Genomic DNA, 20,323 nt, shown 5'->3' on the forward strand with positions numbered 1-20,323 from the left:
AATTTGCCGTGCATGAACTCGATCATCAGCGTGTTTATTTTACTTTTACAGTGTTTCTACTAGTTACAGAATAAACTAATTTAGTGCATCAAATCGCCTGAAATAAAAACGTCAAACAATTCAGTTCCAACTACTAAAGCTCAAGTCCTAGACTCAAAACAAGTCCTTAAATAAACTTTCTTATCGAATATTTATGTCATCTGTTGCCTTCCCAGCGCTTGGCGTGCCAAAAGACTTTATAAAATAGCATTTAATGTCGAGAAATGTAGAGAAAATATATTTGATTTTATCATCTGTGTCATTAACACAGTGACAGTCATGCAAAGATCGTTAGAAAATGTGATTTTTGAAAGCAAAGTGATCGCAAACATTTGAGGTTAACTAGAAAGTAATGGGGTTATTTTTTGCATGTGTGTTTATTTTCTGTCACTCTCTGTGTTTTGCTGCAATTTCATATGTTTTTTTTTTTCCACAAATAAAAGGCATGTTCTGTGAGTGGACATTTGCAACTTTCATTGCCACGTGATGACCTCTCAAATTACTGCTACTTTGTAGCCTATCCACAACACTCCACATATCTTCAAACATGGCCAGGATGATGTTGTCACATGCACCCGCAGTCAAATAAAGAATATCGGAGATTTAGTTCAGAAGTTGCAGAGGCACCTTTGAGGATTCACACTGGCTATGAGGATCAGGTAGATACTGTGACCTTATGAGTCATTTTTCTTCTTTCTGGGTATTGCAAATATATTTTCAGTTGAACAAAATTGCACTTGCGCACACAATTTTTTTGGGGGGGACAACCGTATGGTATAATATTCCTAATTAATTAAAAAAGGCATCATTAAAATGGCAGCAATTTTCTATATGGTAAATGTATGGTTTATGTAAGAATGCTTTGCTCAGCTCTTAAATTGTTATACATTCATGAAAAAAAACTGAGATCTACTGTTCTATACCGAATATAGTGACATGCAAAACAATTAAAGGATCGTCCACTTAGACGGCAGTAAATTCATTACTAATCTGTGCATCCGCTTTTTGTGGCTTTTGTTTGATGGTTTGTGTTATTGTAAAAAAATCTCAAGTACAATAAAAGTGAGTGAACTGAAGTATGTTTTCATTCATTTCTGACTAAGTCCTTACACTTTAAAATGTGGAAAACTTTGACCACACTTTTAAGGTAACTTTGGTCTCTCCTGAGTAATACATTATCCTGTAAGTGTAATATTTCACCTTGCATGAAGCACAAAATCTTCCTGTAAACCGATGTCAACGTTGTTTTGCAACACGTTGCAAAATTAGATCTTTTTTTTTTTTTTTTTAATTTCTAGCAAAAGCCAACCTCTGTATGATTTCCCAGGATGCATCCAGTGTACACTTTGGGTCTCCTTTTGGCCTTGCTACAGCTGTCTACATCTTTGCTCTTAGGAGCCTTCAACATTAAGTCTTTCGGCGACAAGAAAGCTTCCAACACAACCTTGATGAACATCATCAGCAAGGTCAGATCCAACGACCTCTAATGACATCTTTTAGAGATATTGTTGGAATTACTGAGCAGAGGACTACAGCAAACATTTTAATGATGGATTTTGTGTTGCTGTTGCAGATCGTCCACCGCTATGACATCATTCTGATCCAGGAGGTCCGAGACAATGACCTCTCAGCCACCAAAAAACTCATGCAGCATGTTAACAAGTTGGGATGAACATAAAATATTGTGTATTTTAGTTGTTATAGTAAGTGGACAGTGTTGAGATATGTCAGAAGTGCTATTGAATTAATCCTGCTTGTTTTTTCAGAGGACATCCAGAATTTCGGTACAAGCACATTGTCAGTGAACCTTTGGGTCGTAGTTCCTACAAGGAACGGTATCTCTTTCTGTACAGGTACACAGCAGTGATATAATAGTTTGGGGTTTTACAATATATTTACTTTGTATTTTGTTGATAATGCTGGTTTAAAATCGTAACACAGTTTGGGATGACTCAAACTCACCTGAAGAGGGAGGCAAAACAACACAAACACAAGGCAACTCTTCGAGGATATCATTATTTTGACCTCATCAAGATTCATCCATCACATAGCAAATGAGAAATGACTTTTGCTGCCATGATGAAACATTGCTGCAATTCGTTTTTAAAGTGACTTTGTTGTTAAGATTTCAAAAGTTAGCATTTTTTAAAATGATTTTTTCTTCATTTATTATATTTTTGTAGCATAGCAAAATTAGCAGCTGCTGTCTATTTTTTAAAAGCCCAACTTTGCGTTTTGTGTATAAATGAGCACGATGCAGATAGCATTGCCTTATATTCCATTTCTTTTGTTTTATTATTTTGGGATAAAGTGCATATGAGCTCTATAAGCTGCCTACTAATTTTTCAGTTGATTATTAATATCTGAATAGAAACAAGTGTCAGAACGAGAACAAAATCAAAATGTCAATCTAGGTTTCAGAAGAAAGTCATTAGGTATAAAGCTGAAATACTGTATACCAGCAGAAATTTATAACTGTATGCTTTTTTATTTTCCAGAGAGGAGTTGGTGTCAGTAGCCAAAAACTACACTTACGACGACGGTTGCGAGCCCTGTGGGACCGACACTTTTATAAGGGAGCCCTTTGTTGTCATGTTTTCCTCAAATGACACTGGTAGGCTATATATATATATATATATATATATATATATATATATTTTTTTTTTTTTTTTGGAACACTGTAGCATAAGGTACATCAAATATTTATCCTTATACGATAAAATCATTTTAAATGATAATAACTAACATTCTCATGTCCTCTCCCTTATTCCCTTGTTTCTAGTCGTGAGGAACTTTGCTCTGATCCCACAACACACTTCACCCGACTTTGCCTTGCAGGAAGTTGACGAGCTGTATGATGTGGTGACCGATGTCCGTAGCAGATGGAACATCAATGTGAGTACGATTTTACTGAGCAAGAACGTCTTTGCATGAAAGTGAACGAGTGGCAGATCTACGTACATTGCGACTGCAGGACATCATTCTTCTCGGCGACTTCAACACAGACTGCAGCTATGTCACAGGCTCGGAGTGGATGCAGATCCGCCTCTTTACAGACAAGAGCTTCCATTGGTTGATCCCTGATGAGGCTGACACCACAGTGTCACACACTGATTGTGCATATGACAGGTACAGTAGATACACTCAAACGTATGTACACGGTATCTGATTGAACATAATTATTGATCTCAGGCGAACATTTGACACAAATCATTTAGCATCATCCATCTGGATGTTTTTAGGATTGTGGTGACTGATGACATGAAGAAGGGAGTAGAGGACCACAGTGCTGAGGTGTACGACTTCATGATGGATCTCAATCTCAGCTTCAGTATGGTAAAAAATGTTTGCGGTTGAGTTTGTGTTTGAATACAAGGTCGGACTTTCCAAATGTTACCTTTAGGGTTCCATGGTGTAAAGGTTAGCACTCTGGACTTTGAATCCAGTAATCTGAGTTCAAATCTCAGTGGAACCTTCGCACGCTTAAAAAAAATACTTTTTCAGGCAATGGCTGTCAGTGACCATTTCCCTGTGGAGGTGAAGCTGCTCGTTTGAGCATTAGCATCAAGACACCCTAAGGAACACCCCCATTCCCGATGAAAACACTGGGGCGCAAGAAGAATAAAATCCCTGCTAAGTAAATGAATAACAGTGTATGTCTTTTCTATCTTAAATAAGCCATGGATGACACAGGGTATTAAGAGTGCATGTACAAACGTTTCTGAATTTTAAGAACAAAAGATGCTGACTTTAATTCCGAAAAAATCTGAAAAATAAATTATTTAATCTAACACTTATTATAAATGCTGTAGATCATATTGAAATTACAAATATGTTGTAATCAATTCCTGCCCTTATTGGTCAATGTCGTGCCAGGAGCCAACCACGTCTTGTAGGAGTGCCCGTGAGCTGATTGACAGATTGGCTGGCCGGTCATGTTCAAGCTGTTGCCAACAGTACTTGGAATATTTGCAGTACTTTGCGGATTTCTCTTTTCACAGTTGTGTGGCCCACTCATGTAGATACACAGTTTATATAATGATCATTTTTCCAGTTAAAATGCAGTTTGTAAAATGAGCAGTTTATTTCCAGGCACGATCTTATACACCAGAGTTCTTTAAATGTCAGACAATGGTTTATTTAGCTTTTTGCGTCCATATTTTGATGCATCTGAATCACTGTACAACAGCGGCAAAAAAGGACATTGCTCTTCAAAACTGGGGATTTAACCATTAAATCTACATCCCAAGAACAAAAGGAGATCAAACTAAATACAGAGAAAAAGGAATAAACGCACCAAGGTTTAAGGTTTAGTTCGGGCACTTTACTGATGAAACTCGGATGCTCATGTTACTGACTTCTTCAGGCCTTCGCTTATCACAGCAGCTCATTAAGCCTTCCTCTTTTTGAGCATCTCAAGATACATCCGAAGTGAATTCTGGATGGCATCTTTGGTGATAAAACTCACAAAGTTTTGGACATCAGCCTCTCTTTTGGAGACCAACTGGTCAATGGTTGACTTCCTCATCATGGACTTGGTGATCTGTCTGGCGTGGGCTGCCAAACAAAGATAGTTTGCTCAGGTCACTGAATATAAGCGAGGAAATACAGATGCTCCTCCCGCTACGACGCACCTGGAATGGCCAACCACTTGGCCATCATTTGCTCGGCTGTGCTCATGAGCTTATCTTCTGGCACTATCTGGTCCACCAGTCCTATCTTCAGAGCCTCTGTTGGGCTGTAGAGCAGCCCCAGAGCCAGGCCCATCTCCGTGTTCCGGTGGCCCACCGTATTAAGCATGGTGTCCTTAAACCTGTCAGCAAAAAAGGCAATTCACGATTTGCTACTGCATTTATCCTCCGGTGTTGCCAGGCGGTAAAAGTCTTACCAAAAAGGTGCCACTATGCCCAGTTGAGTCTCATTAAGGCCGATGCTATACCGTGGGTTGTCCACCATGATTCTATAGTCACAAGTCATAGACATTAGACAGCCACCTGCAGGACTGGAGCCCTGTGGAAGGAGGGAAACTTCAATTATCCATTTTTTGCTTACCATCACTCAGGTAGCGGGTGTGCTGGAGCCTATCCCAGCTATTTTTGGGCAGCAGGTACACCCTGAACTGGGCTGCAGTAACCAAGACAGCTTGTGGATGTCAGTTGACTGCTAGTCGCCAGTGCCTGTTGCAGCTAACAGCAGCTCGTGTTAGCTGAGGTTGTTTATGGTATTATTTTCAATAAAAGAAGCGAGCAGACTGAACCACCGCCCGAGTCCATCCTTGTAAACACACAGGAATATTACTAAAACGGAGAAGATCATCTCAAAGTTATGATGTCTCCGGCGGATTCAATTAAGAATGGTAAGGTAAGCATAAAAATACAAAAAAATAAAAACCCTAACCCTATACATACATTGATTGCAGCTATAGTGACCATGTTGGAGCTGTAGAATTTCAACCACATCTCCTGAACTGCTTTCCAAAACTCCCCGCAGCTTTCCGGACTCTTGCCATACATCTCCATGATGTCCAGCCCCGCTGAGAACACCTTGGGCAGACTCTAGATCACAAATCAAAGAATTTAGACAAAGTGAGCATTTATTATTTGTTTAAACCAAATAAGCAAGAACGGTTTCAAGAACTTCTGTACAGAGGTAATGATGAGGCCTCGGCAGCTTTTGTCCATCTCTAGTTTCTCCAAGCTAATGCAAATCTCTGTCAGGAAGTCCAGACTAAGGCTATTGACTGGAGGATTTTTCATACGCATCACAGCCACGCCTACAAAAAACACATGGATAATCAGAAATGAATTTGAGATGTTGATGACAGGCATAGTGTTTGTTTTATAGATATTGACTTAAGGCACACTTGAAATGGTCGTAGAAAAAAAAAAAAATCACCTGTACTCTGGTCAAAATCCACAGAAATTCTAGATGTCGTGGAGTTGCTCCTCTGCTGTGCAGCAAGTATGGTGGATGCACAAACTCTGCCATGACTGCTGTTGAATGACCACTGGGAGAGAATGCCTGGACACACATGCAGACACATTAACAAAGAAATTTATTCAACTCACATCTGTGCCCAAGTACTAAAATGTTTGAAGGCATAGGAAGTGAGCCAGTCCAAGTCCGATGTTAGTAAATTTGCAGTTAAAGAGAAGGGACATTCATTTTCTTTATTGTATTAGAAGTTATTTACCAAATGAAAACAAAACATCTGTCGTATTGGAACGCCATATCAATTAAAATATTTGATTTACCCTCCCTGCAAGACAAATCCAAGGAGACACGACTAAACACAGCTGGTTTAATATTGGACAAAATATACAAGGCCTACGACGAGTACATTTTAATACAAACGTAGATTATGTAAGGACTTTACTGCTAATAATGAAGAAGTTATCGTTTGAATGAAAACAGGACCCTCCGTGACCTTTACTCCATATTCCGCGCACCAGATAACGCCGCTACAAGTTAGCCGAACAAGAGCAGTTTAACGTGCATCTTCAGTTGATAACTAATAAACAATATGCCCCCCACATTGCAAAACGCTATAAGAGCGACATACCTTTTAAAGCACACTTGTTCCTCAAAGCTGCTCTCAACGCCATTCTGTTGTCAGCAGCTGCAGACAGACAAGGAAAAAAAATCAAACTTCTTTGGACCTTCTGAAACAGCGCTTTGACTGTACAGTGGCCGGGATGTGTAATTACAACTTTCGGGTGATACCATCGTGGAAAAAAAGATGTTTTGCGACGTCATGTATTCATACGGAGCTTTGTGTCCAAGAAATGCAAAATTAATTGCATAACCCCCAAATATAATTGGAAATGCCAGAATTTCCTCCTAAAGGGCACACGAGGACTTAATAGGGGAGTTTGAATGAATCAAAAGGTGAAACAAAGTCGACCAAAAAAAAAAAAAAATGTCGACCATAGAGGACAATTAAAATGTGCTGGTTCTGTGGGTAACACGTGGCCTAAAGGGTTCTCATACAAAAATGTAATCTAATTAATAAGATTTAATTTTGTTTTTGCATTCTGCATTTATGGTCATGTGGATTTGCTGTACGGCAGATTTGTGCCATCTTGGCTTGGTATAAACTTTTTATGCAAGGGATCCTATTGCACAGGGGATTTTTTTAATCATTATCATCAATGTTGTTTCAAACCCCACATGGTTGAGAAATTGATGTTATATGCATTTGCCCATTAAAATATATGAAGATACTCTACTTATCAATAGTTTAAAAAACATGCAAATATTTTGTCTTTATTTAAAATGGCCTTTGTGTCAGCAACGTGTTTTTGGAATATGTACCCGGTAAATGCATAAATTAAGAATTTCCATAGTCAGGTAGGCATGAACCAGAAATGAGTTTAAAATGTTCTTTTCGATAAACCTTTGACATGTTATTGATTCCAATATCGGGAAGAAATAGCACTGAAATGCCGTACAAATATCGATCAATCCTACTCTAGTGAGTGTAACATTAGCAGATAGTGGACTATCAAAGATGAGAGTTGAGAGATAGAGGGAGGGGGGGGGGGGGCAGATCATTCTGAAGGTGTCGAACTGACAGCTCGAGCTGGAGTGTGACACGCACAGAAGCTTCCTTTGACCAGCAAATATCCCATTTGGCCCTAGAGGTTTGTCTTTCTATTGTTTAGCAAGAATAATTTTATATTTCCTTAAATTGTATAACTCTACTAGATAGTAGCTGCAAATGATGTGGTGGTGATGCTAATAATGACAGGGTATGACAAAAATGGATTATATTGATGATTTCTGATGGATTATAATGATGATTTGATATGTGAGCCACACTTAAATATCATTCTTTTCTTTGTGTTCATTGTTGAAACATTGAAACATTTTAACATGTAACTATGTACAAATGCAATGCTTTTTTGGTAACAAGTGTTGTTTAGAGCCAGAACATTTTTTTCGATGATTTAAGATCACTGATGTGACCACAAAAAAAAAATCCGCTTTCCATCCTGAACATACACTGAATGTGATTGAGTGGGAAATCTATCAATGTGGATCCTGCTGCGTTCTCTCTTGTTTTTCTTTGAAAGCTCACCCTGTGAAATTATGGATCCGATGGAGTTGGAGGACATGGGCAGCGGCTGCAAAGATGAGGACTGTGGTCTAGCGTCAGGCTTTCTGGACGACTGTTCCAGGCAACCTTGTTATGGTGAAGAACCCATGTTTGGATTTACAGAGCTAGGTTTGTATTTGTACCAGTAAAAGCATGGTGATTATGCGCAAACTGTTTTTGAATATTTTAAAACGTAATTCATTACGATGCAATTTGATCTTATACCAGAGGAAATTACAGCCAGAAAATGTTGTTCAAGTAAAACAGGATAATGGATGGACAAAAGTCACACTTGTAGGCTCAGCTAGCAAAAAACAAATGCCACCTGATTTTGATTGGTCCTAACTCCGCCCCCTAAAGCATGCAATGCAGTTGAAGTGACTTGAGGTGTTCCTTTTGTATTACGTTGAATGCAAAACAATATATATGTTGGATGTTTGTTTTTTTTTTTTTTACCTGTATTATACATATGTAATTTGAAAGGGGTTTAAGTTTAAAATTAAAATACACAGTATGAATAACTGTTGAATTTTTAAAATTGAGGTGGAATGGAACAACAACCAACCAGAAATCAAACCTAATTTTTCTGGACTTTCCAGGTGAGGGATCCCTTTGTTGGAAGTGCGCCCCTATATAATTCCTGGGGTCCAATTCCAGACTATTTTCCTCGAAATAAACATTGATGTTTTATGTAGGATGGACTTTTTGATGCGAAATGTCAGAAACCACGATCTACTAAATCCAGGTTTATTACTTATCTTTTCCTTTCTAGTGTGTGTGACGATCATCTACATTCCTGTGCTGCTCCTTGGTCTCCTCGGAAATATCCTAACAATTCTAGTGGTTTGGCTACGTCCACATATGAGAAGTTCTACCTACTTGTATCTGAGTAGCATGGCTGTCAGCGATCTAATGATACTCCTGCTCCTACCTCTGGATCTGTATAAGGTACATCTTATTTGCGTATGAATGTTTGGCGAGTTTGACATGTGACATCTTCTGAAAATGCTTCTGATTTTGTTTCACACCGAACTTTGTGTCTCTTTTTCTATCGCAGCTATGGAGGCCAAGGCCGTGGCCCTTCGGAGACCTCGTGTGTAAGATGACCATGTTTCTTTCAGAGTGTTGCACCTTCTGCACCATCCTACACATCACCTTCCTCTCTCTGGAGAGGTACGTGGCAGTCTGCTGGCCAATTATAGCGAAGACTCTGGTGACACGGCGAAGAACCAGGGCTCTCATTGGCTTCTTGTGGCTGGGTGCCGCAATCAGTGCGGCGCCTGTGTTGGTGATGGTTGGAGTGGAGGAAGTTGGACAAGAAGATCTCAGGGGCAGTGGTTGGAGGGAGAATGGAAGGTGGGTGGGTGAGGATGGGGAATCGGTCGGCTTTACGATGGACGGAGATGAAAGGATACATCCGTCGTCTTCATTTGAGCAAAAATGGAAAGAAAAAGACAGGCGGAGTCAACAAGTCGCCGAGTTGAAATTATTCAACGGTAACCAAGCGGGAATGGGAGCATTACGTGAACGGAACGAAAAACAGGGAGGTGGCCCAAGAAACATCACCGAGGACGTTTATGGAGATCAGCAAAACAAGACGAAAGAAGATGAAGGAGGAGGATTGGAAGCCAGTGCGGCTCAACACGGGACTTGGATTGACAGAAGGGAGTGCCGCTGCACACAATACGCCATTTCCTCTGGTCTATTGTCAGCCATGATGATTCTATCCAACCTGTACTTCCTGGTTCCGGTCTGCATCCTTGGATTGGTCTATGGTATGATTGGAAGAACGCTTTGGCTACGCCCCCAGAGCAACCGCAGAGACCAAAGTCATCGGCACACTGTCAAAATGCTTGGTGAGGAAAAGTCACGCTCGCTCATTCTACCCTACGTGATTTGTTTGTTTACGCATTCTCAAACAATACTTTGAATATGATAAGCAAGAAATACATCACAATATGCAGGTGAGGTAGAAACTCGTTACGTGCTAGTTAAAAACCCCACCTTAAGAAATAGAAGAATAGAATATTGTTGAAAACAATACTAACAATGCGGTATAAATTTAAGATTTGAGATTTTTTATCGACATATGCAACACTACACTGAGAAATTCTTATTCTGCCCACTTCCCCGAGCAGATGTTCACGCCACACAATAGAGCAAACAATAAAGTAGACAATAGTGGGCAATAAAAACAGTAATAGGGCGATAAGGGCAGTGATAATGAGGCACTAATATAAGACTATACTCATATATTATGGAGTAGATGGAGAGGAAAAAACTCAGAATGTAAGTCTATTCATTTATAAGTGGTTCGTTATCATTGCCCTTATTTCTCTACTACTGTGTTTTAGTTTTTGTTTCATTGCCTACTTTATTATTTGCTTGATTATGGAATTTAGTCTGCTGGGGGTAGTGAACAGAATAAGATTTTCATTGTGTAGTATAACTATGCATATGACAATAAAACGCTTGAATCTTGAAAACTGTCCTTGAGTTGTCTGCTACGGTAGCAATTACAAGTTATTTATTTATCTGGTTGTATAATAATTGACTTGACAAATACAAATGGGAAACGTTAATAAAACATGATAATAATAATAATATATATAACAAAAAAATACCCAGGAGATTTCATTGAAAAAATGTGAGTGGTTACAGTGCGTTGCTTGGAAAAAGTAACCAATGTTGGTGGCACAGAACTATGTTGGTGTGGGTTGAATAGTTTGTTTTCAAGAAAGGTCCTGCTATACGAAGACCTTGTCGAATCAAGATGTCAAGGAGCTACATTGAAAGGAATTGAGGATCTTAATTTGGACAAAATCAGCGCTTTACCACAATCTTGTGGCATCTATAAGCAAACATGACCTTTTGGGGTGGGGGGTGGGATTACATAACTCTCAACTGCATATCTCTAGCCCCTTTTGATAGTTGTAATGAAAAGACAGCATAACACATTTGTGATGTACTGATATTCTTAAAATGACTCATTGCTATGCTGTGTGGTCTCCCTTCGCTATCCCCTTTGTCCTGGCAGGAGTCATCGTAATGGCGTTTGTCCTATGCTGGCTTCCTTTCCACGTTGGTCGGACGATATTTGTTTTCTCTCTGGGAACCGGTACTGACCAATCGCCTGGCAACAGCGAGGAATCCGTCAACAACAATGTTACTAAAGCTGCTCAATCAGACCTGCATGTTAATACCACATTGGGTGATTCTTATGAACCACTCATCAAAATTCTGGATCCAAACAGAGAAAGTGGCCTAATTGCAGTCATAAACACAGTAGCACACAAAGAGTCAGCACCCACGCAACAATCTACACAGAGCACAACCATTTGTGCGGCCTCACAAAGCTACGACACACAAAACCGCACGTGTTCCGCCACAGGATCCAGTTTGCATGTTGTGACACCCACAAGTCAAATTAAAGAGACACGCGTCACTCACAACACACACACTGACACGCACTTATATTTCCTATACTATCTGTCTCAGTATTTTAACCTGGGCTCCTCCGTGCTTTACTACCTCAGCGCTGCCGTCAATCCTTTACTGTACAACGTGATGTCGTCAAGATACAGGCGCGCCGTACACAGCCTCATACAAACGCGCTCGCGAAGACAGGACCAACACTTGTGGACACTTGGACGACAGCGCACCACTTCGAATTTGTAGAAGTGTACTCCGTACCCTCAGTGTGGGGGAAAACATCGCTCATACCATCTTCCGTCGGGACAATGCATCCCACGGCTTTTCACGAAATCGCGGCGGGTATCGGAATGGTAGCAATAAGTTGAAATGGCATGCCGGCACTTCATTACACACCTATTTACAGATTCTAGAGGCTACTAGCAAAAGCCAGTGCTGGGCCCACTGTCAACAAGGTAGCTTGCATTGTACAAGGTTAGGTTGCGTTGTACAATTTCTCGTGAATAACGGTGTAGTACGGCAGAAATATATTGATAATATGCGCTATATATGTGCGCTACTATAGATTACACTGATTACTGTGTATTGTAGGCGTTTGGTGACCATTTTCAATTCTATGGCACATTTGTATTATTATTATTATAAAATACAGGACAAAAAAAAGCCCAAGGTCTGTAACCTAATGAATGGAAATTTTAAACGAATTTTCCAAGTATCCTAGACTTATGAACAAGTAACATATGCCATAAGTTTGTTATTTTTCCACCCAAAACAAAAAATAATCGGTAGGGAAAGTGTTAATAATCGACTCACAGAAAGCTTTGGATTTTCAACGTTTGGATGAAATGTCAGGTTCATACAGTCACACGATTTGCGTCGCATGTTCCACACAATGATAAATGTTTTGATTTGATTTTCTCTCCCGTGCTAACGGTTTTGTTCCTGTGGCGCTGGCATCAGAATGGTTTTCTTGAAGTTTGGAAAACAGCGCACCCTCAGGCTAAAGGACAATTGATCGGATTGGATTTGTAAGCCATGCTCTTCCTGACATCTTGCTCAAGAGCAACAATATGAATCTTTAAAATTGAAAGTGACTCCACGGGAGAGTGAGCGAATCAGTCAGGTTTATAGTCTGCTGTCATATGATATAATGTAATATGGGATATTACACAAAAGCCATCAGTTACAATAACTTTTGTTTTTTTCACAGCTTTGCATTTGCAAATGTTATTAATATGGCGTACTGTATTTTCTTTTCATTTTTTTTCATTTTTTTGCATTTCAACATGGATGTGGAACACTGTGCATTCTATTCCATTTCAAGCAAAAAAATAAACTCTCCAAATGATTTATTGCTACTAACCCCAAGTGTTTCCGGGGATTTTTTTTTTTTTTTTTTTTACAAACCTGGCTTTATTATTACCCAACTGGGCTGACTTTGAAAGGGTCATAAAATCATCAAATATAAATACTGCATATTTTTACTTTCAATCCCTTTCAATCATACTGATGACTGGCTGCATGTAAATATTTGATTTTTAAATATTTCCATGTTTTATGTTTGGTCTTCAATCTAAGGATTTAAAAATTGTAGATCACCTTGTAAATTGTAAAATACACTAGTACCATAACCGATGGTGTAACTAAAAATTTACACCACTAGATGACGCTGTGCGCCAAGAATACTGATATATCAGTACTTTTGAGATTACTACTGCCTCGTGTCTGAATTGAGGGAGCAGAGTGTACCAACGTTGTTTGTCTTTTCTATTTTTTAAAATCATCCTCAATCGTACACATGAGTAGGATGCAAGATTGAAACGTACAATATATCCCTTCTAAATCGCAACATGTTTTAAATGTAAATTATATGCATATATTTCACCGTGGAAAGTTTAAAATCCAGTATCATATGGGTGGGCCCTTTGAGGATAGAATTTTTTCATTCATTTCACGCAATTTAAGGAAAAAATGCAAAAATGTAATGATTTATTTGATCATTACTTTTTGTTTGTATTAATGTATGCATGTATGTATGAAGGAATGAATGCATGTATGTATGCATATATTTATGCATGTATGTATGCATGCCATGCATGTAAGCAGGTAAGTGGGTAGCTAGACAGTCAAGAGCAAAATAAAAAGTTTCTCAGAGTTGAATTAAATTGTGATCCCTATTCAGACTGATTGAAAACAAAAGGTATTAAAAGGTAAAGTTATTGGTATCGGTATTGCTTTTGTTCCTTGGGGTACGCTCTACAGAAATGTACCATCACTGATATTTAATATACAATTACACTCCATGAAGCCCAATATTCCGCTCTGGGAACCATAATTTGGTAGCGCTTCACTTTAAATATTATTCATGCATGCATCAAATGATTATCTTCTTGGTAGTCTATTATCAAAATTACTGTGAAAACATGGGAAGAAAATGTGCATTTTCATTTTTTTAAGAACACTCTCCAGTTGCTTATAAAGCGCATAATAATGGCACTCAAGCAATTAGCAAGAACAAAGCAGCACTTGGCAGCACATGGTACAGTGGGGAAATAAGCAGCGCGTTTCTGGCCTTTGATACAAATTCAATAAAATCCTGGCGCATTTCAGTGGACCTGAACACCCATTAGCGGGAGAGTATTTCAACGGAGTTAAGGTCTCAATTAATCGAGCGATCTAAAGTGCAATTTGAACACGCGTGTTAATGCATTACACCTCACGTGTTTCGAAGGGTCATAAATCACCAGCAAGCGCTCCCATCTTCCTCTTCCGGACGAACGCACAGAAGATTTCACTGTGTCCCCCGAGCAAGGCGCTGAGAATGGCGCTCGGTGGCCGCCTCATCTGCGGGAGGGAGAATGCCAATGAGCATTAATTATGGAATAGTAAGGACAATGGGCGTTAGATGCTGCCCAATTACTGTGTCAATAAGATCGCAGCTGAACAAATGATGAAGAAAAAACAGATTTAAGATGGAGAAATGTTTTGAGTTCTTGGAGTTGAGAGAATGTCAATCTAGAATTACAAAGATGGATCATCCGTATATTTTTCGTACAGCTTGCTCTCAGTCGCAGGTGAGCTGGAGCCTTTTTCAGATGATTTTACATGAATATGCCACACCGCCCCACTAGGGTTTACCTGAAGCCATTTCAGGAACTCAGGAATCAGGTTCTTCATGGTTTTTGGTCTGTGCAGAGTCCAGCTCAGCATAACACAAGGGCTCTCCTCCTTCCAAGCAACCTTGGTCTTGGGTCGCCCCTTGCCCACTCCGCTTCCTGGTCATCGCCTGGCACTTTCATCAGGTTCTTCTTGGACAGTTTGGTGGAACTAGCTCTACATTTTTTTGCTTTCACAACAACACGGGTGAAAAACATTCAAAACAGACATTCTATTATACCGCGAGACGTCACTGAACGGCAGAGGTTCACCACAAGTTCTGAATGACTCTTCTTCACCGTGTAGATGTTGTTGCCCCTCCATCTTCTGGCGGCGGTCCTGAGTTCCTGCGGCTTCTATGTGAGGTTGAGGTGAGTGCCGTTGACTCCTCGCGACCTCGCTGTTATTCGTCATTCCAAGCACCGCTTTCGGCGATCTGGAGGGGCGAAATCCAATGACAGTTTGCGCATGTAGGTTCTGAGGGACAGACATTTGAGTGCAGCATGATAACGGCATCCAATGGACATGAACGGTAACGCGTTCTCGTCCCTTTTTTTTCCGCCTAGCAATGCCCGAAGCATTTGGCACAGATACCAACTCATGAGACTTACTCTCAAGTGCAGTACTAACAACACTACATCAGCCCTCTCAATAGCAAAAGCATGAAAGCTCTAGCAAGTACACAGTTCAACGCAGCAAATGATTGAGTGATTTTAATCATGAAGTGTGAAAAAGCTTTGCTCGCCGGCAAAAATAATCACCCGAAGGTATGTCTTTTATATGCACGGGATATCGTTTTATGTGATTTACAATCTCTTGTATTGAAAACTGCTGTAGTTACGCATATGCATGTCATAAAATGCATAGTATGTGAGTAGGGAGATGTTTTCATAGCATGCAAGCTTTTCTGTTTACCACTACAACCACCAAACCGCCAGTTTAAGACCATTTTTCTTCATTAAGGAAAAGATAGCAAAAACGAAATTTTATTGTAAGAAGGGATTTTCTCATGTGCGTTGTTTTAGACATTTATAGCAAGACACCTTCATTTTCTGACTCTATAATTTAAGTTAAATCACTTTTTAGAATGATGTTAACTGAAATCTACTGCATTGTACTTCACCTTTTAAAGTTTATTATACTGTATGTGGACAACAGTATTACTTTTTACAAGAAAAAAAATCTGTATTTCATAAGAAAACCACGTGCAAACTATTGTACATGGACATTGTACTTTTAGTTGAATCACCGTTGAAAAATGGCACTCAAAAGCATTGCAAAAACGGATTTAATGCGAAATACGGAACGTAAATATCACACACAGAGTCAACCATTGACTTACACGAATGTAAGCTTTGAATATGTCTTCAAAGCTTGAACTTCATGCATTTTGTATCGCCATGTAGCTGCATTCGCTTTTCAACATGAATATTCATTTGAATAATGACGTATGTCGCTCGATCATCTCGGTACAGTGACTAAACATAACGGAGGTTACGGACTTGTTGTCCTCGCTCATTGAAGCGTACCGCTGCCTAGCGTCATGTCGACCGTCTCCGGAGTGGCAGCGGTGCCGAAAGATGTTCTACTTTCATCATATTTAACTTACATATGAACAAATGCAAAACGATACAAAAAATATTCAATCCACGGTGGAATATGTCATTAATTGATCTAATTCAGCATATTATTTCATGCCAGGTACTGAGTGCAACCATTAGTTCCAATTAAAAAGTGAAATGGTGTGGTTTCCTTTTGTGAATTGTCAAATAACTGCGGATTAACGTTTAAATAAAACATAATTGATCTTGTCAATCGTAGAGGTGCTCGAAACAAAGCGTGTTCGCGAGTTTAGTTTGGCAAAGAGCTTTGCGTCGGCTCTCTAAATTCGCATCTTTGTTGCTATAGTTAACTGTCTGCAGTCACAGCTGGGTGCTTTGCATTTATGTGTTAGGCTGAATTTGAGATGCTTCTGTGGTAAAGCAAATCTCTAAAAGGTTACAAATGTGCCACAAGGTGTTTTTTAAAGTTAAATTGACCATCGATCGCACCGGCAACTCGCCCACAACAGGAGACTATTAGGTTTACAAAGAGGAAATAAGCTTCAGACGTGATTAGTTTTGTGTTAGTAAAAAAATTGTCAACTGGAGTCATCAATTGCAAAAGCATGCGGAAAATGTAGATTTTAGCACCATTGCTTTTCTATGAGATGAAATAAGTAGATGATGTTGATAAATGTTGCTTTACAAAGAGCGCAGATACACTAAAAATGAAAAGTATGGTTCTACAAGTTAATTTATTTTATGAGCGGGACAGCACTACAAACATTCTTTAAAAGCAGTACTAAAAGTTGAGCTGTATTACTTTTATTACTTTAATCGGTGTCAGCATGTATATTTCCTTTTTATTTTCATATTAGTCTGGCCGGGGTAAGTTTCATAGTCGTAACAGTTATGTTTTCATGAAATAATTAGGAAGCTTACGGCACTATTTTCAATAAAATAAGCGAGCGGGCTGAACCACCGTTCGAGTCAATCCATGTTCACGCACAGCAATATTACTAAAACCGAGGGGATCATAAAAAAATATGTCTCCAGCTGATTCAATGAAGAGAACATCGGTTAGAGAACACTGAAAGGTATTTCATTTGACTCATTTCTTAATTACGGGTTTTTGGCATATGCACACAATCATAAACGTGGTGAAACACAGACGCTGCTCAATTTTGGGTATTTATGGTAAAATGAACTTGAACCACGTTGCGAGGAAACATTAGCGTTCAACATTACACTGGCGAGGTGTTTACCGGCCGCTCACCATGTGGGGAATCTGAAACACGCTTAACTTTATGTAAAACATGTGGACATGAACATAAGGAAATATGAAGAGTTTACAAAAGATGAGACTTATAGCGCTGACTCACAAGCAATCACACACACATTCGCACACAAAGAAGACAGGAGGAAAAAAAAAAAAAAAACAGAAGCAGGATTCATTCCTCTGCGTGAGGTAAGGGAGGTGGGGAGGAGCAAGAGATGCTTTATAAAGGTGCAACCTCCTTCTGGATCAACTTACATGAAGAGCAGCTTTTTATTTTACAATTCGGGCCCCTGTTACTTCTGAGTTTTCCAACAGCGCCTTAAAGTGAGCATGGATGCTCCAAAGTTCATGGCTCTGCTTTTGGTCATGCTCACGCAGTCTCTTTGTGCACTGGGAAGTCCGCTCAACAGCCAGGAGGAGGGCAGGGAGCTGTGGACACTGGAAAACTGGCAGGTAACACTTCATTATAAAGACTTGATTCTCATTCTCTTTTGGGGGGGTTATGTGTTGCTTGAAAATAATAGTGCTGTACCTTCTCCAATATGTAATATACACGGATATATATTGATGCTGCTATATGTATATTTACACATAAAAAGCAAAAAAAAAAAAATACATACATATGTACTATATATATATATATATATATATATATATATATATATATATATATATATATATTTATAGATTTATATATATAGATTTTTTTCATCCTAGTGAGATTCCATTGTGTGCATTTAATTATTTTATTGTCAGCAAGGCCGAATTTTAAAATATACATAAAAAATATAAATTGATAAATAATGGTAAACTCCAACATCCTGATGATTAGGAATCAATGGCAGTCAAATCGTTACAGAATTGTTATTTAACACACATTTACTATCAAAAGCAAATATAGCAGATCAAAATGGATATTTGTTGGCATAATGTACCTTAAAAAAAGCGTTAATACTATATAATGCCTTAATATAGAGTATGCTGGGATGTTATAACTATTGTACAAAAGCAATGCTGCAAGTCTACGTTTAAAGAACAGAATGTTATGCTTTTTCTCTCATTTTTTGGTTTCATTCACTGAATGGTGCACACCAGTCCAGCGATAATTTACTCATGTTTAGAAGAATTTGAGATGTTCTTCTCTAAAATCTTTTTACAATCACTACAATTTTGCTCCCGTTCAGAACTGGACAGCTCCACTTCAATTTCTAGCCAGGCTTGTATTAGGTTCAATGTAGTTTTTTTCGGCAAAATCACATGTAAATTTCCCGCTGTGTGTATGTCCGCGTGTGTGTAGGACTATCCGCTAGAAAGGGGGATCAGCATCCGTCTGGCAGACCTCATCAAACGCTCTAAAGCGCAGCAGTTCCACGGCCTGATGGGAAGGAGCTTGGGTAAACAAACGCATAAAATACGTAATATAATAATAGTAATAATAACCGTGCTTCCATAATGCCTTTTAGTATACTGTTTTACTATAGTCATATTTTACATTATGCCGTTTGCATTTGCATGCCTTTTGTCTTCCAGGGGCATCACATCCGATGAGCCTGGAAAGCAAAAGTAATCTCATTACACCGCTATCGTTGTTTTATTTGTCTATTTATCGCTTTCTTTTAACTCGTGCCTTCCTTCTCAACCAGGAAATAAAGGGGAGATGTTTGTGGGACTCATGGGCAGAAGGAGTTTAGATGAAGGTATAAACATCTGAATTTTCAGTCAAACGTTGAATTACAGGAAGTAGAAAGCTTGCGTGTCATTATTATCTGCTGAAATTGATATCAAAGTGAGTATTTTGCCGTTGTGTTTCCACAGATATGCAAGAGGAGTGGAAATCCTACTCATATTGAAGATTTTATACATCGCTTTCAGAGACATCAAAGATTTTGTTGAAATTCTGCAATGTATCATTTACCATTAGTGTCCCAATGAAGTTGCAGTATAATAGCAGGACAATGTGTTTACATGACATGTCGCACACTGCATTGGTATTACAAATACTGTATGTTTACATCGTTTTTCATTTCTGCTTCAATAAACTTGATTAGTTAGAAATCAAGACCTTGGAAAATGATTTGTGCAAAGCATCCAGAAATATTCAACTTTTACACATTTCTGCTTGCTGATCCTAAATTGGATTGGATTTTTTTTTTTAAATTCTACATGCAATATCCAATATGGGCATGATTTTATTTTATTTTGCAGTATTGTTTATTTAATTTTGTCAATGTTTTAAAACAGTGATTCTCAACCTTTTTTCCTGTGATTTTTTTTTTTTTTTTCCAGAAAAGTACCCCTTAAGCAAGGCAAAACATTTTAGGCTTTAGAGCTTTGCAAACTTCATTTGTATTGGTCCACAAAAAAAGAAAGAAAAAAATCAATAAAAAGTGGTCTCTTTTGATCATAGAAAAGACCCATTATATATATATATATATATATATATATAAAGATTTCATATTTAACCAAAATTCGTCCCCAAAAATGATGATCAGTGTAAAGTTACAGACCTTTTTTTAAAAAAATAAATAGTTATAAATAAATATTTGTCGACAGGTTTTTAAAATAATCAAAGAGTAAGTTTGTTCTCATTATAAGATTTCGTTTTTGCTATCATTTCCGAAATTAGAAAACAATGGTCTTGGTCTTAAGCCGAAGATCATTCAAAATCGAAACAAACAAACGTAAATTAAACACATACTTACAGAGTATGAGCCGAGGGTGACAGTTTGAGGGAAAAAAAAACAAACAAACAAAAAAAGAACTTGAAGCTTCTGCCAC

At 38.6% G+C, this 20,323-nt stretch overlaps 4 protein-coding genes and 1 non-coding gene across 7 annotated transcripts; 4 read left to right on the forward strand and 1 right to left on the reverse strand.

Moving 5' to 3' along the window:
- The first annotated feature begins 578 nt into the window (after positions 1-578).
- Positions 579-3,681, forward strand: dnase1 (deoxyribonuclease I). 2 transcript variants are annotated; one of them, XM_088437414.1, is made up of 9 exons: positions 579-698; positions 1,338-1,505; positions 1,613-1,701; positions 1,806-1,892; positions 2,538-2,653; positions 2,822-2,934; positions 3,014-3,168; positions 3,282-3,375; positions 3,544-3,681. In XM_088437414.1, exons 2-9 carry the CDS (start codon positions 1,368-1,370, stop codon positions 3,592-3,594), a joined length of 843 nt encoding a protein of 280 aa, XP_088293540.1. In that variant the 5' UTR covers positions 579-698; positions 1,338-1,367; the 3' UTR covers positions 3,595-3,681. The 2 variants fall into 2 exon arrangements, with proteins under 2 accessions (XP_088293540.1, XP_088293539.1); XM_088437413.1 differs by having other exon boundaries at positions 1,367-1,505.
- Positions 3,443-3,514, forward strand: trnaq-uug (transfer RNA glutamine (anticodon UUG)). The gene has a single exon. It is a non-coding gene; the product is annotated as a tRNA-Gln (tRNA).
- A 418-nt stretch (positions 3,682-4,099) lies between the features above and the next one.
- Positions 4,100-6,658, reverse strand: eci1 (enoyl-CoA delta isomerase 1). The gene is made up of 7 exons (XM_088436172.1): positions 6,602-6,658; positions 5,935-6,060; positions 5,685-5,812; positions 5,448-5,594; positions 4,928-5,049; positions 4,674-4,852; positions 4,100-4,596 (listed from the first exon to the last, which is right to left on the reverse strand). The coding sequence occupies exons 1-7, from the start codon at positions 6,642-6,644 to the stop codon at positions 4,430-4,432; spliced, it is 912 nt and encodes a 303-aa protein (XP_088292298.1). The 5' UTR covers positions 6,645-6,658; the 3' UTR covers positions 4,100-4,429.
- LOC148410970 (growth hormone secretagogue receptor type 1) lies at positions 4,569-12,376 on the forward strand. Its single transcript, XM_088436173.1, has 7 exons — positions 4,569-4,577; positions 8,146-8,266; positions 8,910-9,085; positions 9,195-9,493; positions 9,800-9,993; positions 11,175-11,262; positions 11,617-12,376. The coding sequence occupies exons 1-7, from the start codon at positions 4,569-4,571 to the stop codon at positions 11,813-11,815; spliced, it is 1,086 nt and encodes a 361-aa protein (XP_088292299.1). The 3' UTR covers positions 11,816-12,376.
- Positions 12,377-17,806: 5,430 nt separating this feature from the next.
- On the forward strand, positions 17,807-19,604 carry tac4 (tachykinin precursor 4). Of its 2 annotated transcripts, XM_088436174.1 has the most exons (5): positions 17,807-17,998; positions 18,843-18,939; positions 19,076-19,108; positions 19,189-19,242; positions 19,361-19,604. In XM_088436174.1, exons 1-5 carry the CDS (start codon positions 17,876-17,878, stop codon positions 19,393-19,395), a joined length of 342 nt encoding a protein of 113 aa, XP_088292300.1. In that variant the 5' UTR covers positions 17,807-17,875; the 3' UTR covers positions 19,396-19,604. The 2 variants fall into 2 exon arrangements, with proteins under 2 accessions (XP_088292300.1, XP_088292301.1); XM_088436175.1 differs by lacking the exon at positions 19,076-19,108.
- Positions 19,605-20,323: the final 719 nt, after the last annotated feature.

This window comes from Hippichthys cyanospilos, chromosome 16 (genome assembly GCF_059441005.1).
Source record: "Hippichthys cyanospilos isolate Australia breed blue-spotted pipefish chromosome 16, RoL_Hcya_1.0, whole genome shotgun sequence".
Classification (NCBI taxonomy): Eukaryota; Metazoa; Chordata; class Actinopteri; order Syngnathiformes; family Syngnathidae; genus Hippichthys; species Hippichthys cyanospilos.